This window comes from Canis lupus, chromosome 28 (assembly GCF_048164855.1).
Source record: "Canis lupus baileyi chromosome 28, mCanLup2.hap1, whole genome shotgun sequence".
Lineage (NCBI taxonomy): Eukaryota > Metazoa > Chordata > Mammalia > Carnivora > Canidae > Canis > Canis lupus.
In genome coordinates, this window is record NC_132865.1 from 1,084,815 (window position 1) to 1,112,259 (window position 27,445).

A 27,445-nucleotide genomic window follows, 5' to 3' on the forward strand; every position below is an offset into this window, starting at 1 on the left:
TGTAAGGAGGACCCGGGTGTGCATGTCATCATGCTCCTGGGATGGAATGGCTCCCCGGGCTGGGGGTGAGGGGCCACGTGTTCAGTGAGTACAGTCCTATGATGTCGGTATCAAGAGGTGGCCTGTGCAAGTGTACATCAGGGGGGCTTGGAGCATGTGGCTAAACGTGTCGGGGTGTGTGTGTGTTTCCGGGGAGGAGAGAGTGTGCTGTACTGAGACTTACGTGTCTTATTTATCACTTGCAGAGCATTTACTACGCGCCAGGCGCTGCTGCAATTGCCTGATGATACATCATCTCAGCACGAACGACAGGTAGTGCGGGCCGGTGTCTGTGTAGCCACGAGCCCAAGAGGCGACAGGTGCCTGGGCTGGAAGGGGAAAGGTCAGCTTGGACGCACGTCTCCCTCATTTGCGTTGCGGGGCCGTCTGGGGCTGGGGGCAGGGCTGCGCTAGGCGGCGGGTGTGCCGGGCACAGCGGAGGTGCAGCCTGGGGAAGGCGGTGTCGTGCAACTCGCGGGTGCAGTCTGTGCACGGCCGCTGGCGCGGGGCACGCGGGGGGACCCACGGCGCGGGGTCCCGGGGCGCCTGGGCCTGGGGGAGGCGCGTGGAAGCGCCGTGGGCCGCGGGGCTTTGAGCGCGCGGCGGGACGTGCTCAGAGTGGTTGGTGCACGGGAGGTGGCGAGGGGTCCCGGGGTCCCGGGGTCCCGGGGTCCCGGGGCTGGGGGCGCCCCGTGGTGACCCGCCCTCGCCCCCGCCCCGCCCCCGCCCGCGGCGCGCCCCGCTCACCGCGTGAAGGCGAAGTACATGAGGCTGACGATGGTGAAGCTGAGCAGGGTGATGGTGTGCGGCCGGTAGAAGAAGTCGATGGTGATGTCCTCCACCTGCTGCTCGTTGATCATCCGGAAATGCATCTTGTAGTTCACGTCGTCTTTGCTCAGGGTCCGGCTCCCCACGCACGACGCCATGGCGCGCCTCCCCGTCCTGCGGCGGCGTTGGCGGCGTTGGCGGCGTTGGCGGCGGCCCCGGGCCCTGGAGGCCGCGACCCCGGGGCGGGCGGGCGGACGGCGGGCGGGCGGCGGGGCCGGGACTGGCGCCGAGCGGGGGCCGGCGGCCGGGAGGGACGCGCGCGGGAGGGCGGGGTCGGGGCGCCGCCAACGCGGCCTCGGGCGGGGGGCGCCGCCGGCAGGGCCCCCGCTGCCGCCCCGCCAGCCGCATCGCCCGCGCCCCGCCGTGGCCGCCCCAACGCAGGCGCCGGGCGCCGGGGGGCAGCGAGCGGGGCGGGGGCAGCGGCGGGCGCGGGCCGCCTCCTCCCGCCGCGCGCCGCCCGCCCCCCCCCGCGCGGCCTCGCGGATGGTCTCGCCCACTCCGGCCGCAGCGCGCGGGGGCGGGGCCTCGGGGGGCGGGGCCTCGGGGGGCGGGGCCTCGGGGGCGGGGCCTCGGGGGGCGGGGCCGGGCACGCTAGCGCGACCCGGAGCGGGGCCGCCACAGGTAGGTAGAGCGCGGTGGGGGCGGGGGCCGCCCGGGGGCTCGGGCCCGTCCGGGTTTCTTTCCTCCGACCGGCGAGGCGGGGCTTGCAGCGGCGCGGCGGAGGGAGGCGGGGGCGGGCTTCCTGCGGAAGTTCCCGCGGCGGGCGGCGGGCGGCGGGGGCCTGCGGGGGCCTGCGGGGGCCTGCGGGGGCCTGCGGGGTCCCGGGCCGGCGAGGCGACCACCGTCCTGCCCGCTCCCGCTGCACCGCGTCAGCCGCCGCCCGGCCCGGCCCCGCCCCGCCCCGCCCCGCCCGCCTCCCCTCGCCCGCGTGGCCGCGGCCTAGACCGGCGATCTGGTGTCCTTCCTGGCCGCGGGGCCATTTGCAGCCAGCGCACGCTGCCGCCGGCGAGTCTCGGGGCCCGGGGCGGGGGTCGCGGGGGGCCGGGGCGACCCAGGCCGCGGGGTGACGTAGGCAGGGGGCTGTGACGTAGACGCGGTGACCCAGACCCCCCAGACCCGGGGGGGGGGCGCAGCGCACAGTCCATCCACCCGGGGGCACACCCAGCAACGAAGCGATGATGCGACGGGATCCGGGCAGGAGAAGCACGTGAAGCACTTTTTTAAAGAAATGGTTTATTTATTGATTCCTGAGACGCAGAAAGGGAGAGAGGCCGAGACCCAGGCCGAGGGGGAAGCGGGCTCCTGCGGGGAGCCGGACGGGGACTCGGTCCCGGGACCCGGGGTCACGGCCTGGGCCGACGGCGACACTAACCGCTGAGCCACCGGGCTGCCCCCGCGAAGGCCTTTCGCTGAACGCGGGCGGGATGCGGGCGGGATGCGGGCGGGATGCGGGCGGACGGGAGGCGTACTAAGCGGAGCCGGCCAGGCTTCGCCGCCCGTGGAGGATTCCCGAAGTCTGCTCTGAGACCTGCGGAGTCCAGTGTTTTACAGGCACAGGGACAAGGACTCGTGGCTGCGCCCAGGGCCTAGGTGGCCGCGCCCCACCACGGCCGTTGTCCGCCGCCCCCGGGGGTCGCCCAGGCCGCGCTCTGAGGCCCCCGCGCTTCCACTTTCCTCCCTTCGACTTTGCAGAGACGGGATGTCGCGGGCTTGCGGGAAAGGCCCACGCCTGGCTGCCATCTCCTGCCAGGATTCAGCGAGAAGCACCTACCCCACGAGGCTGTTGTGCAGACTTCCTTCCTTTCTAAAATCACTCCAGAGTGACAGTGAGACTTTGACTTTCAGGAATCTTTCTGGAGACTTCCCTAAATTCCGAATCTCCAGGAAGACAGACCTTCGGTTATCTGCTCTAATTCTGAGCGTAAAACAAGCTGAATTCCAATAAGCAGAAAAACAGATCAAAACGTTGTATGCTACAATTAATTCAGCAGCAAATACTTCCTTCGTATTTGGATGTATAGTCAACGACGATAAAAATGGCCAACATGTGTTGAGCATTTTCCATAGGCCGGACTCCATGCTATGTTTTATGTGGATTATCTTATTTATCGTAACATAAAATTGTAACATCAAATCCACTCTCCTAATTAAGCTAAATATAAAATCTCTTCATAATCCTGGAGCTTAACGTCATAACAGCCTTTCCTTATAAGAATCTTTTTAAAAAACTGCATTTTTGGCCAGACATTTATGTATTCGTTGCTCGTTGCTTATGTATTTCTGTCATTTCATTTTGCTTGCTAGTTTTGACCTTTTGTTTTTGAAGGCTTTTCTTTTTCTTTTTTTCTACAGCCAAAAACAGAATTTGACAAAATTGGTTTTGTTAATTCCCTTTTGAGGAACAGCTTTATCCAAAATAATCAACAGTTCAGCCCAGAGGATTAACCAAGAAACAGTCTTCTAGATAACAGTGATAATACCTAGGACACTGATTATTTAGGACAAAGTAGAATTATTTATTTCATGAGTAATGTATAAACAAAATGCATTTGGATAATTCAGTGTCTTCATCAACAATCTGTTTCTTAAATGCTGTTCAAACCAAAAATTTTTTTTAAGATTTTATTTACTCATGAGAGACAGAGAGAGGCAGAGAGAGAAGCAGGCTTCATGCAGGGAGCCCGAATGTGCGACTCGATCGCAGGACCCCCGGGTCACCCCCGGGGCCCAAGGCAGGCGCTGAACCACTGAGCCACCCAGACACCCCCCCTTCAAACCAAATTTTAAGAACACTTAATTGCATCCCCTTACTTCCTTTAAATATTAAATTTAACAGGGATTATTGGGTTCAGCTATAGTTTAAACATTTACAAGTTTTAGTGATTCTGCTTTAAATTATAAAGAAATCTTTATCTTTCTAGTTCAGAAGTTCCTGTCTTTTGGTTTGTAACTGGGACTGCCTTGTTTTTGGTTTTTTTCCTGTGCTTAAAAAGCATTCGATTATTCTAATCCTCTAAATTTACTAAACATCTTTTAATTGGAAAAAAAAGATTTTCCAGTTTATCATTTTGTTGTTTGAATACTGTTCTAAACATTTAAGTAAGTTTCTCTTCGTTGATGGTTATGTATTTCCTTTATAGGCTACTTTAAGAAAAATGGCTTTGTCAGCCCGACAGATACCCAGATGGTTCAATTCAGTTAAATTGAGTAGCTTCGTTACAGCTATGCAACTGGGAAAACGTTTTCCGAGAGCAGGAAAAACATTGTTGCATGGCGTTTCTGCTCAGCCACAGATGTCCTCTGGCAATTGCTTTCTCCAGTGGGGATTTAAGGCTTACAGGACTTCCTCCTTACGGAATAGTTCCCAGTCGGCCAACCCAAGTAGGCAGGAGATTGGTTCTGCCCAAAGTACTCTGCTTCCTTCTGTGAATGAACAGACACCGAAGACACAAAAGATACCCAGCCTTGATTCTGAGCTGCCTCTAGAAGGTAATTCTGAACTTCCAGAAAAGTCCCCTTTGGAACAAGTTAACTCTTAATAGTGTGTTAGCCCATTTCAAGGCATACTTTGTACCAGGCTAGTAAGAGAACAATGCCAGTTCTATCCACTTATTTGAGAAAAAAAAAGTTTATAGATTAATGTCTATAATATTTTGTTACAGATGTATGTGTAAGAGTTGCTTTCTTAATACTTTATTACTTAGATTCTCTATAAAAAAAATTTTCAGGTGGTAATTTAGGTTTTTTTAGGGTCTAATTTATCCTAATACTGTATTCCTGATGAGGATATAATTGTATCCAAGTAAAAGTCGTCATTTTTGAGCATACAGTCCTATGAATTTTGCCAAACCTGTCTGGTAGTGTGACAGCCTCCACAACCAGCAAACCAAAAAGAACACAAATAGAACATCCCAAAAAGCTTGAGAGTAACTTGGAGGAGAGGGCATTGCACTGAAAGACGTTTCAGGGTGTAATGACTTTAACGCATACAAACCTGGCTGGTAGAATATGTTGTCTTTTGGGCCAGTTTAACAAGCTACAGTAGAATCTGTCTCAAAACGTACTTGAAGGTGAGTTGATCTTTAGCATTCTTACCTGATGGTGGAGAGGGATTTTGTGTAGGACCTGCTCCTGACGAGGGGAAACCTACCACCGGATTTCTAACCTTGGAGCAACAGTGGTTGATTTCTCTAGAGTCGTAACCTTACCTCTCAGAAGGCAGATGTTAAACTTGTCAGACATGTAATTCTAAAGTGACCCCAAGATTTAAGGAGAGGCGAGCTCGGGAAGAGGCGTCGCGGTAGGGCGGGCTGGGAGCTGACGGCCTCTGTCTTTCCACCCGGTGCCTGCCCAGCTCTGGATGACCTGCCCTCCCTGGCTCCCCTGCAGCCCGTCTCCGAGGAGGAGGCCATTCAGATCATCGCAGACCCTCCGTTGCCCCCAGACACGTTCACCCTCCGAGACTACGTGGATCATTCCGAGACTCTGCAGAAATTAGTGCATTTAGGTGAGTCTGAACCACCTATGGGTGCTCGAGTGTATTCTTCTTTGTTTTTTTGCCTCACTTTGTTCAAATCAGCATTTGTAGTTTTTATCAAGATGAACAGAAGTCACATAGTGGGAAGAGGCCTCTCGTGAAAAACCATACTCTCCTTCCTCCTTCCTGACCTCCACGCCGTTCCCGCGGGCAGCTCTCAACTTTTACGCTCCTCGGGTCTGTAGTTAACCCTGTTTATGTAACTGTTCGTAGTGCCCTTGCTTCGTTCATGGGTTTTAGACCTTAGCTGACCTCTCGTAGGTAGACATGTACTTTTCCCCTCTTCAACTTGCCCACTATAGTTATGGTAACAATTTCTAGATGGATCATCAGCCAGCCTTATATTATGACTATAAATATTGTTTGCTGCTGTTCTCTGGCATTGTTTTCCTTCCCTGTACAACGTTTCATTTTTCCATAGTCGCTAATAATTCTTGTTTTTCCTTTGATTCATTTTCTTTATTTCTAGGGCCAAATTTTCCCACACTTCCAATAGCCTGCCTGTCAGGACAGATTTTCCTGCAGTAAGCCCTACCAGATGAGGAACTCCTTCCTCCCCACCCCATCCGCCCCCCACCATTCCTCCTGGAGCCCACTGACCCCCTAACATGGATGGGCTCTTCTGTCCAGGCCCGCTCCGTGACTGCTTGAGCCTGTGGGCTGGGGGGGACGCGTGGGTCCGGGTGGCTGAAGGCAGCCAAGCCATCTCACCATCTCACTGCAGACCTGTACTCAGTCCTCTCCTGTTCCGTCCAGCACCTCACTGCAGCCTCTGGCACGCTTCCAACTTCTCTGACCTCCTTTCTCCCTGGGGACTGAAGGGACGGGGTAGGTAAGGGATTCTCTCTCAAATTCATCTGCTCCTCTCAGTCTCCAGGCACTGCTTCACTGTAGGCTCTCATTTTTCACTGGACGGTTAGGAGCTTCCAAACCTGACAGTTGTCTTGCCAGCAACATTGTCCAGATGATCTCTGGAATATTAGTTCTCTTTCTAAAATGCCGGGCTGACCCTGTCAGTGACCTCCTGGAAATCCTTCAGAGCCTTCCCGGGATGTCACAGCTCTATCTAGTCTGGCCCCTGCTTCCCTTTTCAACCTCACTGCTTGCCCCTTCCCTCCTTTTTCCAGCTCTGACAACTGGAAGACTTAGTTCCAGCAACTTCTGAGATGTCCTCGGTGACCCTCCTCTGGGCCTCACATCACCCCGGGCTCAGTTCCGTTCTAGCCCTAATAACAGTACTACGGTTGTTTACTGACCTGCTCCTGCGCGAGTTGCCCGGATGTGCAGGGAATGGCCTTTGTCTTCAGAGGCATCTAAATATACTAAGGAATAACTGGGCTGCAAGGACGAAAGGTCCAGTGGGAAGTGCCACATAAGACAAAGTGTTCTGTGGTTTCAAAGTGGAGAGAAAGATGACATCTGCTGCAAAGGGAGAGGCAGTCCCCTTCCTTCTGCAGCAGCTTCCCCCAGCCTTAGGATAGGTGCTGTGGCCAGTACAAGATAAATAGAAGACGTGGCCCCTGCCTTGAAATAATTTCCAGCATACTTGAGGGTTTGGGAATATGTTTCAGCCACTCCTTCATCTGTATGTTGACACGTCACCGGCACATCTGGGAAGTCACTTAAGTGACAGTACGTTGGAGGAGCCCTGGTTGTGTTGGCAGGGAGTAGTTGTGAGGACCCCAGTGTCCTGCTGCCTGTCTGCTTCTCAGATGTCTTTTCTGCCTTTGTCTGCCTCCCCTGTATCCCAGGAGGCCAGCCTCTATGCACCAGAGCTCCCTTGCCAGCTGGCTTCTGGGCAGCTTCGGCCAGGGGGAGGCCCTTGCAGGACGGGAGCGAGGGCAGGTGGGAGTATTTATTCCCTTGTTCCCTCCCTGCTTTGGGTCCTGTCACTGCCTGGCTCCATGCTCCATGACAACGGCTCCCACTGAGCAGCCCTTTCCTAATGGCTTGCAGGCCCCCTGGGCTCGGGTAATACTTTGTGCTCCCTGCCTCTGGAGCACCAGGGGTGCCCTTGTTCGTTCCCACGACTCTCACTGACTGTGTCGAGTCCCTTCGTTAGAGTTCTCTTTGTTCGCACAGTCCGGGGCGGAATCTGTCGCCCGCCAGACCTTGATCGATACACGAAATAAGTGTGACCACAAGCGAACACCGTGGTAATAATTGTAGTTAAGCGATAAAAGCAACTTAGACTGCGGTCACCCAGAAGTTAGAGGCGTGTATTACTCGTTGTTTAATATCCCCAGAGCCTGACAGAAGTGCCTGGTCCATAGTAGGAATTCCGTGACTATTTTTTCAAGTTAATGAAATCTTGAGGAAGCCCATGTGATTTGTGCTGACAGCAGTGTGCTCTCCTGATGAGATTCTGTTCTCCTATTGCTGTTAAAAAGCAGCTTTTCAGGATTTCTGTTTGAGCACAGTCAGGGTGTGACGGCTCATGCTGAGCAAGGCACTTCAGCACATGTCAGCTGTAATAGTAAGTTAAGTTTGAAGTCTGAACCCTTTATGTTATTTTTAAAGCACCCCTTCCCACATTTATCACAGATTCTTGGAACTAGTTTCTGTCTTTATTTATCTATCCATCCAATAATTTGACTTGTTATTAATATTATTTTTAAACTATAACAGAATTCCATCTCCTTGTGAATAATGCAAGTGTTAAAAGAGAAAGAACTCTCACCTTCTTTTCATACCCGTTTCCACTTTCCAAAGGTAACCCTGTCACCAGTCTGTTGAATAGCTTTCCCCACCTTTTTCTGTGCAAATATATTTATTATAGAAAGCCGTACCTGGGTTTTATATTTTTATGTACTAAAGCTTAATATTTTTAACACTGTTTTCTTCCAGTAGTTTTAGAGTTAGTACATAGTTAGATTCTTAATCTTTCTGAAAATTTTCTATCAGATACGGAAGGATTTTATTCTTTGGTTTAAGTATAATTGACATTATATAGTTTCAGATACACAACATAATGATTCAGTAGTTCTGTGCATTACATCATGCTCACCATGGTAAGTGTAGTAATGGAAACATTTATTTTTCAAATGTATAGGTAGTGGTCCCATTATGTCGTGATGAATCGTACATCTTTTCACCATTAATTAGAAGTGCCATTATTATCATATGCTAATTTTTTTATTTTATTTACTTGATCCTGGATCTGTTTCGAGTCTCCATTCTGTATGTGTGTTTGTGTAATCTGTTTTTCTGTTCACGATCATCTTATATCAATGCCTGTTTAATATCAAGAAATTTGGGTTTAGAATTATGTTTGGATCTAATAATATATGAAATTATAATTTATTTTTCTGGTTGTGTATACCGTTAAAGAAAGGATGTTTTTATTTCATTGCTCTTATATTTAAGACTTTAAAGTTGCATCCGGAAATCAGTTTGAGAGTTATTTTGCACCTGAAGAAATATTTTTAAGACTATAAAATTTAAGTCAAACCTTAAGGTTTTACATGATCTTCAAATGTTTACTCTAAAGGTAAGGAATAGCCCTTTCCTGTTCATGGTTTTTCTTTTAATCAGATAAAAGAGGAAAAACAATGAGAGAATAAAATGCGCAGTTTTAATGAGAATTTTTAATTACAGGTTACTTTGTTTCCATGCCTAATTAACATTGCCATCTAATTATATCCACAACCAGAGAATACTTTTACAACTTGCTTTCTCCCGTGCCTTGTCTCACGTTCTTAGACTGCCTGAGATTATAAGGATATCTGAAGGTTAAAGACTGTAAACTTTCTTCTCTGTTGTCTATTTGAGGGCTGTATATGCTCACCTGTTCTCACACAGGATTTCTTGAGCTCCTTCAAGGTACGTGTCTCCATGCTGAAGACCCGGAGATTATAGTGAGAAGACATAGAGTTATTTTTATTCCCCCACCTGGAGGGGATCAGAAGCATATTTTGAAAATAATCCTTATAACTAAGGAAATGACAGACATCAAAGAAAGTAACTATTCAAAGGGTTTGTTACACGGCAGAATTACGAGTTAAGCAATTACTGTGGAGATCACTAGGGGCTCATAAGCATCCTTCAAACAATATTCAAGAAACCATGGATTAAGATGATGATCCTAGCTAGGGCAGTATGACTCAGTGAATTTGTTCTGGGTAGGAATTTAGCCCCAAGTGCACTGTTTTCCTTTATATGTGACTTTGAAATAAGTACTACGTCTTCATTTTCATTTAATTTTGTTTCTGCAACCAGTTTAGTTTAAATATATTTAGAAATTTCTAATGGCCTATCTCAGTTCTCTTTTGGACAGATTGTTGATCTTCATCTGTAATTCCTTGTGTTTTTATGTATGATGTTTAATGACCTAGCCAAATAGTCATCTTCAAACAGTATGTGTAATTTATTATAGGAGTGGATCTCTCAAAGATAGAAAAACATCCAGAAGCAGCCAACCTCCTTCTGAGACTGGATTTTGAAAAAGACATTAAGCAAATACTCATGTTTCTTAAAGATTTGGGTATAGAAGATAACCAGCTGGGACCATACCTGACTAAAAACTACGCTATTTTCTCTGAAGACCTTGAAAATCTTAAGACCAGGTGGGGCTTTTACAATGATTTTTGCATAACCCAAGAAGTGGTTATGAAGGAAATGTGTCTGTAAGTTATTTTTAAGACTCAGCTGCCTAATGATCAGCTGATAATGAACATGAATGTTAATTTTTTTGTTACGGACTTTCTTTGATCAAGGTTAAGTATCTAAAATAGTTCTTTTGTTCAACTTCTCATTTTTATGTGTTCAATTTATTGCTGAGTCAATACTTAACTGTTTCTCTTCAGAAACCAGAATAAAAAAAAAATCTTTAAGCCATTAACAAATGGCTAAATGGCTGAGAGTGCACTTAGAGTTATGAAAGTCTGAACTTTTGTGGATTGTTTTAATTTTCTGGGCAACTTTTGACATCCTCTTGGCACATTGTTGTATAATTTGCTTACTCACTTCCGTAAGTTGGCTATTTTGGTGGTTTCTTTTTTTCCTCTTTACAAAGCACTTCCATAAACCTCTTTATATTCATTCAGCATTTAAAGAATTGATTAGATCTGTGAGAATCGATACAGGGAGATGAGATAGCATTGATCTGTGAGATAGCAGTCCTGCTAGGCTTTGGGACCGTCCCTAAGTTCACCTTTTGAAGTGATCATCCTTCCTACTTCTCACCTAAGTCAGTTCTTCCCTGTATTCCCAGATTTACTGAGTAGGATCACTGCTCATCTTGTTGCCCAAGTCAGAAATATTGCTATTAACTTTGGCTTCTCTTCTTTATCTTACTTTTTAAAAAATATTTTAGTTATTTGAGAGAGAGATAGCATGCACAAGCAGGGGGAAGGGCAAAGGGAGCAGGAAGCCTAACGGGGGTCTTGATCCCAGGACCTTGAGATCATGACCTGAGTGGAAGGCAGACCCTTAAGCAACTGAGCCACACAGGCACCTCGGCTCCTCTTCGCTTACTCTCCACGTTAATATATCACCTACCAATTCTGTTTTTATCTCTTAAATCAGTTAACTCATTTCTCTTAATCTTCACTGTGAAGATCACCTCGGGTTCCCATTTCACATGAAGATTGCTGTAAGTCTCCTTACTGGCTGCCTCTGGTCTTCACCCCCAGGTTATCCTCCCACTGATGGTGAGCCTCACTGCATTTCAGAGAACTGTGCAGTTCCTTGAACCATCAGAGTCCAATGCCTTGTCTCTAAGTTAGGAAAAGGTTCCCTAACATTGAACAAGTTGAGCTCCTATATACACAAGGCACTAAGTTAGACTTGAGCCACAAAAGATATACACGCGTCTCTCTTCATGGGACTTACATTCTGGTATAATATAGACAAACTGTTACAGGGGAGAGGAGGAGTGATTCTAGGAGACTCGGTCTGACATAACCAGCTCTGCTGCTGCTGACTGCCTGGAACATAATTGCTATATGTTTCTAGAAATGCAATTGCTAGGTGAAAAGGTATGTACATTTTGTCCTTGGTAGGGTGGTTTTCCACTTTAGACTCCCACTGTCATACGGAAGTGCCAGTTTCCCTCTTACCCTCACTAATACAGGGTCATCAAACTTCACGGTTTCAGTTCATTTTATAGATTAAAACCATGCCTCGCTGTTGTTTCAGAAATGTGTGGAGGATCTTTTCCTATGTTGAATTTCTATTTACATCGCCTCTTCTATAAATCACATATATCCTCTGCCATTTTAAAATGAAGTATTTTTCTTTTGTAAGCATTCTTCTATATTTTAACAAAATTAGTTATTTCTCTGTGACATGTTTTAATACTTGCCACTTTGATTTTGTCAATAGTTAGGGGGATTCCCTTGCATTTTAAATTTTTATATAGTTAAATTTATCAGTTTTTTTCTCTCGTGTCATCTGAGTCCCTTAAAGGAATAGGAGTCACTTATAAAACATTAGCTCTGATGGTATACAGTATAGAAGTATCATAGGCATTTTGTTTTTTTCTGGTGAGAATTAAGCAAGATAACGTTCTGGTATGCTGTAAACATTTAATATGTTTATGCCTTTTACTATATTTATAAACAGCTTTTAAGAATCAGTAATGTTATTTCATAGTCAAACCTTCTTTATTTTACTACCTTATTTTGGTTCCCAGAAACTTAGGAAATTTCTTAGCTGTTAACAAAATGCAATGGAAATCACAGGAAATTTTTTTTTTGTACTTTTTTATTGGATTTCGATTTGCCAACATATAGTATAACACCCAGTGCTCATCCCATCCACTGCCCCCCTCAGTGCCTGTCACCCAGTCACCCCATTCCCCCCACCTCCCTTTCCACTCCCCCTTGTTCATTTCCCAGAGTTAAGAGTCTCTCACATTCCATCACCCTCTCTGATACTTCCCACTCATTTTCTCTCCTTTCCCTTTTAATTCCTTTCACTATTTCTTATATTCCCCGTATGAGTGAAACCGTATGATGATTGTCCTTCTCCGACTGACTCACTTCACTCAGCATCATACGCTCCAGGTCCATCCACGTCGAAGCAAATGGTGGGTATTTGTCGTTTCTAACGGCTGAGGAATATCCCATTGTCTACATAAACCACATCTTCTTTATCCATCATCTGTCGATGGACACCGAGGCTCCTTCCACAGTTTGGCTATTGTGGACACTGCTGCTAGAAACATCGGGGTGCAGGTGTCCCGGCGTTTCACTGCATCTGTATCTTTGGGGTAAATCCCCAGCAGTGCAATGGCTGGGTCATAGGGCAGCTCTGTTTTTAACTCTTTGAGGAACCTCCACACAGTTTTCCAGAGTGGCTGCACCAGGTCACGTTCCCACCAACAGTGCAAGAGGGTTCCCCTTTCTCCACATCCTCTCCAACAGTTGTGGTTTCCTGTCTTGTTGATTTTCCCCATTCTCACTGGTGTGAGGTGGGATCTCACAGTAAAAATTACTTTTGAAAATACATCCTCAGTAAATTTGCTAAACTAAAAAATTTCCTCTTTCAATTTCCACCATGCTTGAGGGTCTTTGGAATCTCTTAATTTAATTTATGGATTTTCTGTTCTTAGCAAAAAAAATTCTTAAATAGAAGCTATTTAATTTTTTTTTACCAAGTAATAAGTCAGATTAACTAAAAAGAGAATCTATTAGATTAGAAAATTATTTGGTTTCCAAGTATAAATGGGAAACCATTCTAGAATTGGATGGGTGCTTGTTTTGCTTTAACCATATTTGAGCCATTATCATGGAATGTTTTTTATCTCTTGTTTGTTACTGTGGAAAGTAGCATGACATTAGTAAATGTTAATTATAGGTACTGTGTATTTTTTTTTTCTCTAGAGTGGCTTATCTACAATCAAAAAATTTCAGTAAGGCACAGATTGCACAGATGGTCAGAAATGCGCCGTTTTTGCTGAGTTTTTCAGTGGAAAGATTGGATAACAGATTGGGATTTTTTCAGAAAGAACTTGAACTCAGCGTGAAGAAGGTAAAGAAAAGAGAATTTGTCTATTTCCATGTGAGCTACATTTAGTAACTTAAATCTCACGTTTCTCACAGATGCCTGGCACATATAAATGCCAGGTATTTTTGTACAAGAATGAATTACTCTACTGGTTAAATATATAGCTGTATCATTTTATAATATTCCATCAACTTGGTGCCTTAAATTTTATTTCCAGTATTTGTTTTTTTTCTCAAACAGTATTAAGTTTATGTATTTTCCGGGTTCCTAGCATTTTTTCTGATTGGCTCATATTTTAAATTTTCGTTTTGTGTCCCTAGCAATGCCTTGTTTTCCCGAACTAGTTGGATGTGCATGTATAGTAATAACGGATTGTTTTATAACTGTAGACTAGAGATCTGGTGGTTCGTCTCCCAAGGCTACTAACTGGAAGCCTGGAGCCCGTGAAAGAAAACATGAAGGTAGGTCGACTTTAAGCTTTTCAGAAATCAGCTTCTTTCTCTACGTGCTTAAGAGGAGGATGGAATTCGCTCTGTCATCTTAAAACTAGATTGTGAAAGAAGTCATTCCTTAAAAAAAAAAAAAAAAGTCATTTCTAAAAAGATGGACAAAGAAATGATACAATAAATACCTAGCAGGCAGTTTTAGTTAATAATACATTCACATTTCCCAGGTGTCACAGGCGTGAATCACCTTGCAGACGCTGATACCAGTAATCCCAGAGCAGTGCATTAGGGGGCCGGGTGATACCGGGAAACCGCGCCTGTTGCCCAGTCTGAGACCCCAGGTTTATGTCACCTCGGCGGGAGAGGAGTCTTGGAGGCTGGATCCAAAAGACATTGGTGAAGAGACCAGTGGCAGCATGTTGCTCTCCTCAGACTGCCCACTGGCAGCTCTGACTCTGTCACAGGATATACCAGACGCTCCAAGACAACAAGGCCGCGGAGTAGTTAGTATACAAAGCTGTAGGAGTATTTAAAATTTAAAAACCTACAGTGTTCCATGTCCAATTGTTGAAATATTATTGAGCAGCTGCCCATGTGCTGTGCTGGGGTGACAGTCCCTGCTCTCATGGGGCTTAGGACCCAGTAGGGGCAGCGCATGCAGAGTAGTAAGAGCAGCGGGTTGCTCGGGGAGCGGAGGACCTAACACACGTTCGGGTAGTTAGTTTTATCATCTGTGACATTTTGGCATGTAGTTTCTCCAGATAACATGTAAATGAGTGTGATTGGGAGTGGAGACTCAAAAAAACACTTTGAAATCTTAACAGCTGGTCTGTGGTGGAGGGCCTGTTACAGCCAGCCTGACCAGGCTTTCCACATCCACCATCCTTGTGTCTCATCCTGACGACCGCTCCTGTTGGTGATCTTGGTGATAATCCCCAGGCTGTGAGCAGTTCCTCTCAGGAGAGGGGCTTGAAATTCAGGTTACCCCAGGAGCAGGAAGCCACGGACCCTGGCACAGCTGTCCCCAGATTCTGGTGTCCTCGTTTCAAATTTTAAAGAAATCAGTGTGTCCTCTGGCATATTACCAAGATGACTGTTTCCATTCCTGATGCAAGCAACTCTACTTTCTTTTAGGTTTATCGTCTTGAACTAGGTTTTAAACATAATGAAATTCAACATATGATCACCAGAGTCCCCAAGATGTTAACTGCAAATAAAAGGAAACTTACTGAGACTTTCGACTACGTGCACAATGTGATGAACATTCCCCACCACCTCATTGTCAGGTTCCCCCAGGTAAGGAGCACACAGCCCTCTCAGAGCTGTCATCGCCCTTCACCCAGAACTGTTCTCTGGGTGTTCTGCAAAAATTATTTGCTGTTTGGGAAGGAATTAGACCAATACTGGTTCTGAGATTGACACTGGTAGTAAGGTCATATTTCTATTGCCCATCTTGTAAATCAACAACATACCTAGCACATGGAGTTGAGGGAACACTTGTGAAAAGTATACAACTTCTAGGCACACATGTCCATCTCCGGAGGAGACATAGGGACGAATCTGTTTCCCTAGAGTTGTTACCTACTGCTCATCCTGCCTTTTGGAATCTTTTTTTTTTTTTTTTTGCCTCTTGGAATCTAACACATTCCCAAGTGTGTTTTTTCCCATTTAAATTGGGAATAAGATCACTTCCCTGAAGGGTCCTTTCAGTTCTACGTGTACTTTTTATTCAGTCTATCTTAATCCGTCAGTTAGGGGCACCTGGGTGGCTCAGTTGGTTAAAGTGTCCCACTTTTAGTTTCAGCTCAGGCCATCATCTCATGAATTCTGGAATCGAGCCCCACGTTGGGCTCTGCGGTCAGTGGAGAGCCTACTTGGGATTCTCTCCTTCTCCCTGCCCCCCGTCGAGGGTGTGTGCGCGCATATGCGTGCGCGATCTCTTTCTCTCCCTCTCCCCCCCCTCAAATAAATAAATAAACCTTTGTAAATAAATAAATAGATCCATTAGTTAATAAGCCATATTTTAATCATCTCCTACCGAAGTATAAAACAGTTGTAGTTTACCGTTGTGCCAAAGCCATTTTTATATTTTCCAAGCTAATCAGACGTCCCTGTTCTTTAGCAAGTGACATTGTCTGCTTGTTCACAAGAATGTTAACTCTCCGAGGGCAGAGATCCTGTCTGATTTATACACTGCCGTATTTCCAGCGTCTGGAACTACACCAGGACTTTTAGTAGGCACTGGATAAATATTTGCTGAACCAATGAATGACTGAATTAAATCAAAGTCATCCTTTCCTTTTTGCCATGTGACTAGACCCTCTGTATTCACTGGATAAATGAAGGTTGAAATTCATTAAAGTGACCTCCCTACTCTGTTTGCTACACGTGTTCTTGATATAAAAATAGGCGGAGGAAATAGGACTTTCATAGAACTCAAAACTAGATTGCATTTGGTATAATTCCTTCACAAACAGCAATGTTTATTTACCTATCATACTTCGCTACGAATGAGCCCTTAATAGAGAATTTTTGTTTCATTAACTGTATATGTATTCATTATTAAAAATGCAGTGCTACAAACTTGGCTTATTGGAACAATCATAAAGTAAGTGGTCTTCAAGTAAAACGCAAAAACGATTAGTTTTCCCCTGGGCTGTTAGGTAATTAATAATAATTAATAACCGGATTTGGGGATACAAAAATCAATCAGACATGATCTGTATTCTTGTAGAATCTGTAATCTCGTGTGGAAGACAAGTTCCTAACATGTAATTGACTTACACAGTGTTAGAGTCTTAACCAGGTACCTTATATAGAACTGTTAATTTAGAAGAGGTAGGAAAATCATAGAAATAATGAGAGCTACTGAGTGCTCACTGTGTGCCAGCTGTCTTCACTGCTTTACTTGTATTCATTCATTTAATCCTCACAGCCACCATCTGAGATAGGTGCTGTTGTTAGCCCTATTTCACAGGTGACAATGTAAGCATGAAAGGACCGTCCAAAGGTTACCCGGGTAACGGGGCCGAGCCAAGATTAGAACTCTGGCAGTTAGGTATAAAAACATGCTCTTAACTAGGGTGCGCTACCATCTAAGACCTGGCGTTTGAGTTGTCAGTAGAACGAGTTGGGGGGGGAGGGGACCTTAGGGGGCTCGGCAGTTTAGGGGAGCCTTCAGCTTGGGACATGATCCTGGAGACCCGGGATCGAGTCCTGCGTTGGGCTCCCTGCCTGGAGCCTGCTTCTCCCTCTGCCTGTGTCTCTGCCTCTCTCTCTCTCATGAATAAGTAAATAAAATCTTTAAAAAAAAAAAAAGAACGAGTGGGGGTCGCAGAGGTGGACAGAAACTATGAACTTGACCGGATGCATCAAAATAATTTGTTTAAAAAACACAGACTTTTGGGCACCTCAAACCCTTGCTTCTGGGAAGTCCAGTTACAGAACTGGGACTTCCTTATTGAGATTCTCAGACTTGTAGGGGTCTGGGGTCTGGCTAACATTTAAAAAAAAAAAAAAAAGGAAGATACACATTAACTGACAGGACTGTGAGGGAACCGGTGGACTTGAAATCTTTGGCTGGTGCTTTAGAAACTTCGTGGTATGAAGCCAATTTTCTCTTGTAAAAAACAAGTTCTCGTTGGCCTGTTTCTGGCTCCTTTCTAAAGTTGCTGCCGCTCATGCTACTCCTTGAGTTTTAACCCCAAGACCGGCAGGACTGCTTTCCCCAGTTGCTCCCCAGAGGCCGGGTTCCTTCATTCCAACACTAAGCAGAGAGCGGGAGCAGCAGGAATTTCACAAAAGTAAGGAAGCTCCACAGATCCTGAAGCTTTTTGGTGCCAATAGACCTTGATCTCCAACTTGGGTTCTCAAACTTGGCAGTCATCAGAATCACCTGGGGAACCGGTGGGCCCCACAAAGAGTTGCTGTTAAGTATTTTGGGGGCAGGGCCGGAGGATTTGCGGTTTTAACATCTCCTCCATCTGGATTACCCAATGTTCTTTGCCTACAGTATAGCCCTTAATTACTCTATAATTGTCCTGTTTGTTTTGAATCCCTTTTGAATCATCATTTTTTTAGCAGAAGCTATATGGTTTAAGGCCTGTGGCATTTATCGTAGTTACCGAGCATGTGTCACTACTTTATCATTGTTAGCCTAATCAAAATTTTCAGCCAAATAAATAGTTTAATAGGTCATCTTTCAGTGCACAATGTCGTTTTTAAAAACTTTTTTTTTTCTTTTTTAGGTGTTTAATACAAGGTTGTTTAAAGTCAAAGAAAGACATTTGTTTCTTACCTATTTAGGAAGAGCACAGTATGATCCAACAAAACCTAACTACATCTCTCTGGACAAATTTGTGTCTGTACCTGATGAAATATTCTGTGAGGAGATTGCCAAAGCCTCAGTACAGGACTTTGAGAAATTCTTAAAAACTCTTTAGTTTTTGATGAATGTTAAGATGTAATAATGTAAAATGAATGTATATATGAGTGAATAATACATATTTTTAAATAAATGCCTCAGGCCTCCATTAATGCTGGAAACAATTTCTTGACGCCATGAATGTGGGGACGCCTGTGGCAGATCCTTCTCACAAGTTCGAGTGACTTAATTTTTCTTTGACTCTCATTTCCTTCCTTCTTGGGGAGGACAGAACTTAAAGCACAGCAAGCCGAGGGAAGGAGACACTTCCCCATAGGCTGGCACACCGTCCCGGTGAGGACGAGGACAGAGGCTTCCCTTTGACATTGGCAGGCCTTCCAACGTGGTTTCATCACAAGACCTCTGTATTTTCTGTGACGTGTTACGAGCTTCTGGAACATGCTAGATCACATCCACCTAATAGCTACTATTCACGTAGATAATGCGATAAAACACATTCCAGTTTGGACGATCTGCGCTGTCACCTTCCTGAGCATAGATACCCACATTTGCCCACAATCGGCTACTGAGAACCAGGGAAGGAGAAAGGGTGGGGGCGGGGGGAGTAATGTGACGGTAAGTAAAGGGCAAGGAGACCTGGTAAAAGGCCACAGCAAACCTCTGACTTCCTGCCAGTAGGCAAAGATCTGCAGCATGAAAGGACAGTCTTTTCCCCATCTATCATTTAGACACGTGATCCCGGGCCAGTAATTTAACGCCTGGGTCAGATTGTTCCTTGTGAAGCCAGGCCTGTGGCTTCAGCCGTCTGCCTGGGGATCACAAGCTTGGGCGGACAGTTAACACTGGTGGCTTCCAGTGAACCCCCCTGGTATGTGTGCTCCTCGTCTCCTTCCACACGGACTCTGGGCCAATGAGACATCATCAGGCAGAGGCTGGAGAAGGACTTGCACGCTGGGACTTGTCCTCTTGAAACATTTGTCCTGGGAACCCGGAGCCAGCACGTAAGGAGGCTGCGTGACTGTTGGAGAAACGAGGTGGAGAGGAGGCGCCCGGCCAAACCTCAGCTGCTCCGCCCATGCCGAGGCAGCACCAGACGTGTGGGGGAGGACGCCACCTTAGACGTTTCAGCCTCAGCAGGTACAATGTGCAGCAGCACAATCCAGCTGAATTCAGAATTGGGTTAAGAAAGGGTTTTGAGGGCAGCCCAAGCGGCTCAGCGGTTTAGCGCCACCTTCAGCCCGGGGTGTGATCCTGCAGACCCAGGATCGAGTCCCGCGTCGGGCTCCCTGCCTGGAGCCTGCTTCTCCCTCTGCCTGGGTCTCTGCTTCTCTGTGTGTGTGTGTGTCTCATGAATAAATAAATAAAATCTTTAAAAAAAAAAAGGGGGGGGGTTTTGAAACACTAACTTTTGGGGTACTCTTGTGCACCAGGGTCCTGTGGTGTGTTCTATGTCCAGAAGCCTCATGAGAAACTAAATTTGTCCTGGATCAGGGCCAAGTATATTGGCCTCCCTGTTAGGTTTTATTCATGTGCCCAACAGACATCGGAGTTCCTAAAGGGCAGTGTTGAGTGTGGCATAGATACGTGCCTTCGTGGAGTTCTCTAATGGGTGGGATCAATACACAGGAAACAAGGTTCAGCTAAAAGACAAAGCCTGGAACCATCTCAACTGGTCTTTCTATGGCTCAGAACCTCATTTTGCCTTTACCAACGAACCACTTGTATCAGAATAGGCTATAATGAGCAATCCTAAAGCCTGACGTGGTTTTTTGGTCTTTTTTTTTTTTTATGGTTTTATTTATTTATTAGAGCACGAAGGTAAAGGAGGAGCAGAGGGACAGGGAGAAGCAGACCGCCCGACAGGCAGGCAGCCCAATGCAGGGCTTGATCCCAGGACTCAGTCCCAGGACCCTGGGATCATGACCTGAGCTGAAGGCAAAAGCTTCACCAACTGAGCCACCTAGGCGCCCCGTATCTTAAATGTTTTTAAACCACAGAAGTTTTTATCTCATACGTGTCCAATGTGGGACCAAAAAAAGCTCTGCTTCATATCACCTTTAGTGACAGAGGTTAATGGAGCCTCCACTGCGTCGTAAGTGTAGCCAATCTATGAAAGGGAAAAGGAATGTGAATTGATTTTAACTACCCATATTTTTCTCAGCCAAAGGTTTAGCGCCTGCCTTCATCCCAGGGCCTGATCCTAGGTCCCGGGATCAAGTCCCCATCGGGCTCCTTGTAGGGAGCCTGCTTCTCCTCTGCCTGTGTCTCTGCCTCTCTCTCTCTCTGTGTCCCATGGATAAATAAATAAAAATATATTTTAAAAAGTTTATCTCTCCTTAAAATTGCACACATGAAAAAAAATTAAAAAATTTAAAAAAAAGGTGACCTGCACTGGGGGGGGGGGGGGGGGGCACTTGGCGGGATGCGCGCTGGGTGTTATGCTGTATGTTGGCAAACTGAACTCCAATAAAAAAAATAGTAAAAAAATAAAAAATAATAAAAAAATTTAAAGAAATTTAAAAAAATAATATAAAAATAAAAATAAACACAATCGCACGCAAATTCTGTTACCCGTCTTAGATCTAGTGTTTTGGCGGCCTCCGCGAAGGCGCGGGGGCGGCGGAGGTCAGCGGGGGTCAGCGCTCCCGGGCCCGGGGTCACAGGGTCACGGGGTCACGGGGTCACGGGGTCCCCCGCGGCCCTTCCGCGCCTCCGTTTCCTCCGCACCACGGGGACCGCGGAGGCACTGACCTTACGGAGAGCCAGGTGCGAGCGTCCAGGTGAGAAGGCGCAGGTGCCCCGAACCCCGCGGGCCAGCCCTGCGGCAGCGCCTCCGCCCCAGGCTGACGCTCTTCCCGGAAGCTCAGCCGACGCGCTTCCCGGAAATGGGCGCCCGGCACGCCCCGCCCCTCCCCCCCCCCCCCGGCGTCGCGCACGTCACCCGCAGGTGCCCAGGTCGGCTGCAGACGCTGCGCCTGCGCGGGCGTCCTTCGTCGCCCGGCAACGCGACGCAGGGCGCCTGCGCACCGGGCCCCGCGCGTCCTCCAGGACTTACCCAGCAGGCCCCGCGGCAGCCTCGGTCAAGATGGCGGGCCGGTCAGGTGAGTCCCCGGCGGCCTCCCGGGCGGGCGCGGCCGCGCTCAGCGTCGTAGCGGGTCGCTCTGCGTCCTCCCCGAGCGGCCGGGCGTGCGGCAGCCTCCGGGTCGCCCCCGCCCCCGCCCCCGCCCCCGCCCCCGCCGCTCCGCCCCGGGCCCGGCTCGCGGGAGGGGGAGGGGCTCCGGTGCCGGCCGCCCGCGCTCAAGGGCAGAGGCCGTTAGTCCCGGACGCGGAACCGAAAGGAACGGGGCGCCCCGGAGCAGGCCCCGGCCTCGTGCCCGCGGGGACGCGCTGTCCGTGCCCCGCGGCCGGGGGTCCGCGCGCTTCTCCCGCCGCCGCGCCTCGGGCGAGCCCCCGGGGGCCGGGCCGGGCGGGCGGAGCCGCAGGTCGCCGTGGCCGCTCTGGGCGAGGGCGCGGCCGCGCCGCCGGGGGCTGGGCTGGGGTGCTGCGGGCGCGCAGGCTCGGGCCCCGGGTCCCCGCGGTCCCCAGACGGCTGCTGCGCGCCGCACCCGCACCCCGATCGCGGCCCCCGACACCCCCCGACCACACCCCGCACACCCCGACGACAGCGGCACCCGCACCCCGACCGCGGCCCCCGGCATCCCCCGACCACACTCCGCACCCCCGACCACACCCCGCACACCCCGATCGCGGCTCCCACACACCCCAATAGCGGCACCCGCACACCCCGATCACGGCCCCGCACCCCGATCGCAGCACCCGCACCCCCCGATCACACCCCGCACACCCCGATCGCGGCACCCGCACCCCCAATAGCGGCACCGCACCCGGATCGCGGCCCCCGGCATCCCCCGATCACACCCCGCACACCCCGATCGCAACAACCGCACCCCCAGTAGCGGCCCCCGCGGCCCCCGGCATCCCCCGACCACACCCCGCACACCCCGACAGCGGCCCCCGCACCCCGATCGCGGCCCCCGGCATCCCCCGATCACACTCCGCACCCCCGACCACACCCCGCACACCCCGATAGCGGCCCCCGCTCCCCGATCGCGGCTCCCACACACCCCAATAGCGGCACCCGCACACCCTGATCGCAGCACCCGCACCCCCCCGATCACACCCTGCACACCCGGATCGCGACACCCGCACCCCGATCACACCTCCGCACACCCCGATCACGGCCCCTCACCCCCGATCACGGCCCTCGCACACCCGGATAGCGGCACCCGCACCCCCGATCGCGCCCCCGCACACCCCGACAGCGGCCTCCACACCCCTAATTGCAACCCCCGCACACCCCCATCGCGGCCCCCGCACACCCGCACCCGATCGCGGCCCCTGCACCCTGATCGCAGCCCCCGCCCCTCGCAGGCTTAGACCCGAGCGGCTTTTAAATGATAGCGGCTCCGTTCTCTCCGCCCCCCTCGCCCCCGGCAGCGGTGAAGCTCCTAGTCGCCCATCGCATGAAAATCCCGCTGGTAGTCTCTGTGGGGTCGAGCCTTGGGAGGTGACGTTTAAGAACTGTGTGGATTTGACAGATCCAGGGAGGCGCTGTGCTGCGCCTGTGGGACGCGGCCTCCGGGCTGGCCTCCGGGGCTCCCGGCTCGCTGGGACAAGTTCCTAAGGCTGCTCCTCTGCTAGGACGGGCTGCAAGTACCCTCGAGGGCGGAAAGCAGGTCGGGTGGTGCCTGCTGCTGAGTATGTCCTCCACCACTGCGTTTGTGCAGTGCCTCTTTGCTACTTGTTTTTATTGCCTTTTTTTTAAAAAAAAAAAAGATTGCATTTATTTATTCATGAGAGACACAGAGAAAGGCAGAGGGAGGCTCTCCCTGTGGGGAGCCCGACCTGGGACTCGATCCCGGGACCCCAGGTCAAGGCCTGAGCCAAAGGCAGATGCCCAACCGATGAGCCACCCAGGCGTCCGGATACTTGTTTTTCCCAGAAGCGATCTTTTCCATGGTGCTTGATCTTCAAGATCTACCAAAGCTGTGTAATGCATGCTCTACTAAAGAGTAGGGAGGAGGAGTCAGGAGAAAGAAGAGCTTGCTTGCATCCCTCAATGAAAGGCTGGGGAAATTTTAGAAGGTACTCCCCTCCTTAAGCTTTTGTACCTCCCCTCCTTACTACATGCTTCCTGCGGAGCTCAGGCACCAACGCCTTGCCCCAGGCTCAGTCCTGCTGCCCAGAGAGCATGCACGTTCCCTGTGTCTTCTCTGTTTCATTTTTTTTTTTTTTTATGATAGTCACACAGAGAGAGAGAGGCAGAGGCACAGGCAGAGGGAGAAGCAGGCTCCATGCACCGGAAGCCCGATGTGGGATTTGATCCCGGATCCCCAGGATCACGCCCTGGGCCAAAGGCAGGCGCTAAACCGCTGTGCCACCCAGGGATCCCCTCTTCTCTGTTTCAAATACCCATTTCCGGGTTGGAAGGCTAGCTACTTGGGAGGAGGAAAATGGGCTGCTTCTATTAATCCATGTTAATTTTAAATGACTGGCTAATGGTATCAAAATCCTCCCAGAAATACGTGTATTCTTAAAGACGGTAGCCAGGTGAAGCAAAGGTAACATAGAAAACAGATTCTGGAGGATGCGGGTCTGTGGGACCTGCCAGCCTACCCTGAAGCCTCCCCTTCTTTTCATAGAACTCCCAACTCCCTTGAAAAGAAAGGTTCACGCTTCCTGGATTTTATATCCGAGACTACAGAAGACGGAGGACTTCTTGGTTCCTTTCCCACAGCCTCCCCTTCCATTCTGACGGTACAGGGTTCACTAAAAACGAGGGTCTTGGCTTGCACAGGCTGGCGTGCCACTAACTACTCTTGTACATCATATGCTCAACTTTACTTTTTTTTTTTCCATGGCTTGCTCCCCAGTTTTTTTTTAATCTGTGATCACTTTTGCTGATAGATAAATAAGAAATTTTTTTCCACAGTACACAGTATGTACACTTTCAAAAAGAAATTCCTTCCTATGTTTGCAATTCTCTAACAAGGTAGCTCCGATCGCACTGGTTCTTGGCCCATCCAAGCGTTCACATAGTATAATAAGTGAATCGTAGCAACTAACACTGTGACAATATCAGTTGCAGCATCAAGCCGGTGGCTGGAGGGCATTCGGAAGTGGTATTACAATGCTGCAGGGTTCAATAAACTGGGTGAGTATCCGGTTTTCCCTTGGTTTTCTTTTTTTGCTTTTCTGAGAGTAGTGCTTTTTTGCAAGACTTATCATGATTCCCAAAAACAGTTTATTTAACTAATGGTGCCTGTGTACATTAGAAAACTTTAAGATTAGGTCACATTTTATTGTTCACTTATTTCCTTTTTACTATTTTGAAAAGAGTAATAGAATCACCTCATATATTTGAGGGGGAAATAAGTTCTTGAAATATGGGAGCAGTATGTTTTCCTTATTATATGTTCCCTCTCCCAACTCCTCCATTTAGCATTTGAAAATTAAGTTATATGGACTCTGAAAGTAAGAAATGTTTCGAATGTTAGGATCGTCAAATGTTAAAATCATCAGATACCTGAACTTTCTTAGTTTGTCTTTTCTTAATTGAAGCCTGACCAAAGCATCATTAATGTTACTGGTTGCTTAGTACACTGTCATCTAAAATTCTGTAGTACCTTGATTTCAAAGTATAAGCAAATAGAGATGTGGCTTACTGGTGTGTATTTAAAAATAAAGTACATAGAATATTTAAAAAATTGTTTTAGATAAAATGTGAATTTCTGTGACAGTGGATTTTGCAAGATTCCTATATTGTTTCTACAGTACCAATTAAGACATAGCGCATTATGAAGGAAGGAAAAATAAGACAAAATCAGAGAGGGAAACAAACCATAAAAGACTTCATACTGTGTGTGAAGCAAACCATAAAAGACTCAGCTCTAGGAAACAGGGTCGCTGGAGGGGAGGGAGGTGGGAGGATGGGGTCACTGGGTGATGGGCACTAAGGAGGGCACGTGATGGGTTGAGCACCGGGTGTTATACGCACCTCAGGAGTCACTTAACTCTACCTCCAAAATTAATAATATACAGTATGTTAATCTGTTTCAAATAAATTTTAAAAAAGAAAAAAGTAACCCATATTGTGTATGAAATGCATACATATTTCACTCAAGTCTTATGTCCTAAACATATTTTACTCATTTTTTAAAAAATGTTTGATTTTTGAGAATTGTCTTCCATCTGTCTTGTTTTCTGTCATAGGGTTAATGCGAGACGATACAATATACGAAAATGAGGATGTGAAGGAGGCCATAAGAAGGCTTCCTGAGAACCTTTACAATGACAGGATGTTCCGCATTAAGAGGGCGCTGGACCTGACCATGAGGCATCAGATCTTGCCTAAGGAGCAGTGGACGAAATACGAGGAGGTAACTCAGAGTTTGTGTATCTGACAATGTTGGCTGCTGAGCACTGAGCGTTAGAAACAGAAACACTTTGATCTGTACAGTGCCTTAGGCTTCTTAAAGTTGTGTCCCATAAATACCCTCCTGGCAGCCCGGTGAGGTTAACAGAGCAAATGTGAACTCCCTTTATAGAGAAACACTTTGTGACTTAGAGGTGACGTGACCGTTCCAAAATCACTGAGCAGGTCTCTAGTGTAGAGACCCAGATCCTCCATACTCTATACTCTCTTCCTGCTCTGATGAAAACGTGGTGGGATCCACATGATGAGCCCGTGGGGTGGCCTCTGGCTCCCAGGAAGGGCCTGATGTAAACCCTCACCGCTTGAACTGCACACACTTCTGCTCTCATGTCTTCTCTGACCCACTTGTCCCTCTCAACCTATCAAAGCAACTAATTACAGTATCTTTGTGGGTTTTTACACTTTTACATACATTACAGACAATTCTTAGTCTGCTTAAAAATATATTTCCTTAGGTTAGAAATAAAAATTAATTTTGATAAATTTCTTTTGTGGAAGACCTTTTGAGTGGGATATATCAGCGTGTGGTGGTGGCATGTATTTTTATTTTATTCATTCTTTAGGATAAATTCTACCTTGAACCTTATCTGAAAGAAGTTATTCGAGAAAGAAAAGAGAGAGAAGAATGGGCAAAGAAATAATCATGGTGTTGAAATCTGTGGTTGCAGCTGCCCTCAAATACTTCGAAGAAGTTGGGTAAACGTGAAATGTACAATTTTGGAACTATTTGAGCTGCTAATGTATTACTTTAAATAAATGTCTACTGTAGTTATTATTGGAGTGTTTGAATTCTAAATCTTATTCTGGATAAGCACTAAATTTACATATTAAAATTATTTCTAGACTCCTAAAATATTTTTTAGTGTTTTACTGCTTGCTGGAGCTCAGGGAGGTCACTTTAATCAACTTGCCTCACTGGTTGGGTAACGTCTTAATTTATTGAAGGATGCGAGATTCTTGCAAGAATAGTTGCCTTTGTATTTCCTTTGTAAATTAGCAGGATACGTAGAAGCCACCTAACTCGGCAGGGCTGGAGGAGAGCAAGGAGCAAGTGCCGTTGACTTTACTGTGTGTGAAGCAAACCGCACTCTAGCAGGTTGGCTCAGACTGCACAAGTTACCCAATGAAACGAGAGAGGGCTCACCCCCTAGTTTGCCAGGATTGGGAAACAGCCTTCCCCAACCACTGCTCTCTGGATAGTACTGATTTTACATCCTGTCCTTTTTAAAAGATTATGTATGTGGTCCTAGTGTGGGTCTGTGTAGGTTACATAAGTGTGTTCTTGTGTTGATGGGTGTATTAGAAAACAAAAACTAGACATTAAATTGACAAAAATACAAAGTAAAAGTGTTAAGGTTATAATTTTAAATATACTAAATTAGAACCATTCAGTAACGTCATTCCCACCCCTAAATTCTAAAATGCTTCAGCAGGGGCACCTGGGTGGCCAGCAGTTGAGCATCTGCCTTCCTCTCAGGGTGCGATCCCGGGGTTTGGGTTGCCTACTTCCCCCTCTTCCTGTGTCTCTGCCTCTCTCAGTGTCTCGTGAACAAATAAATAAAATATTAAAAAATAAAATTAAAATTAAAAATGCTTCAGCATTAGGAGCTGTGTAGGACCTGCAACCTGTGCAGGGTTCCATGAGCCTCTGCTGTGTGCGGAGAGAGCATCCGATTGGGATCCTCCCTCAGAATGGAACAACAGTGAAAAGCAAGTTTGGTGTTACGTTTAAAATATATATACACACCTATGTTTACAAATGTGTT

The 27,445-nt window shown here is 47.7% G+C and overlaps 3 protein-coding genes across 12 annotated transcripts in view; 2 read left to right on the forward strand and 1 right to left on the reverse strand.

Annotated features, from left to right (window-relative positions):
* PTDSS1 (phosphatidylserine synthase 1) overlaps nucleotides 1-21,446 on the reverse strand; it is a 73,572-nt gene extending 52,126 nt beyond the window's left edge. Inside the window, exons 1-2 of one of the 4 annotated variants that reach the window (XM_072803828.1) lie at nucleotides 787-926; nucleotides 224-368 (exon numbers count right to left, since the gene is read on the reverse strand). Coding sequence is in view for 1 of the 4 variants with exons in the window: in XM_072803827.1 (XP_072659928.1) it covers nucleotides 787-965 (179 nt within the window). In the remaining 3 variants the exon portion in view is untranslated. Of the gene's footprint in view, nucleotides 1-223; nucleotides 369-786; nucleotides 1,041-21,239 lie in introns of those variants that run through there. The other 3 variants (XR_012019819.1, XM_072803830.1, XM_072803827.1) reach the window with 3 other exon arrangements.
* MTERF3 (mitochondrial transcription termination factor 3) lies at nucleotides 252-18,336 on the forward strand. 6 transcript variants are annotated; one of them, XM_072803831.1, is made up of 8 exons: nucleotides 252-312; nucleotides 4,008-4,356; nucleotides 5,222-5,374; nucleotides 9,780-9,969; nucleotides 13,231-13,378; nucleotides 13,744-13,815; nucleotides 14,935-15,096; nucleotides 18,048-18,336. In XM_072803831.1, the coding sequence occupies exons 2-8, from the start codon at nucleotides 4,023-4,025 to the stop codon at nucleotides 18,240-18,242; spliced, it is 1,254 nt and encodes a 417-aa protein (XP_072659932.1). In that variant the 5' UTR covers nucleotides 252-312; nucleotides 4,008-4,022; the 3' UTR covers nucleotides 18,243-18,336. The 6 variants fall into 6 exon arrangements, with proteins under 6 accessions (XP_072659932.1, XP_072659936.1, XP_072659935.1 ...); XM_072803835.1 differs by having other exon boundaries at nucleotides 257-382; XM_072803834.1 differs by lacking the exon at nucleotides 252-312 and adding an exon at nucleotides 1,416-1,488.
* UQCRB (ubiquinol-cytochrome c reductase binding protein) lies at nucleotides 21,118-26,454 on the forward strand. 2 transcript variants are annotated; one of them, XM_072803839.1, is made up of 5 exons: nucleotides 21,262-21,285; nucleotides 23,887-24,001; nucleotides 24,327-24,398; nucleotides 25,457-25,623; nucleotides 26,243-26,454. In XM_072803839.1, exons 4-5 carry the CDS (start codon nucleotides 25,462-25,464, stop codon nucleotides 26,318-26,320), a joined length of 240 nt encoding a protein of 79 aa, XP_072659940.1. In that variant the 5' UTR covers nucleotides 21,262-21,285; nucleotides 23,887-24,001; nucleotides 24,327-24,398; nucleotides 25,457-25,461; the 3' UTR covers nucleotides 26,321-26,454. The 2 variants fall into 2 exon arrangements, with proteins under 2 accessions (XP_072659939.1, XP_072659940.1); XM_072803838.1 differs by lacking the exon at nucleotides 23,887-24,001 and having other exon boundaries at nucleotides 21,118-21,285.
* The last annotated feature ends 991 nt before the right edge of the window (nucleotides 26,455-27,445 follow it).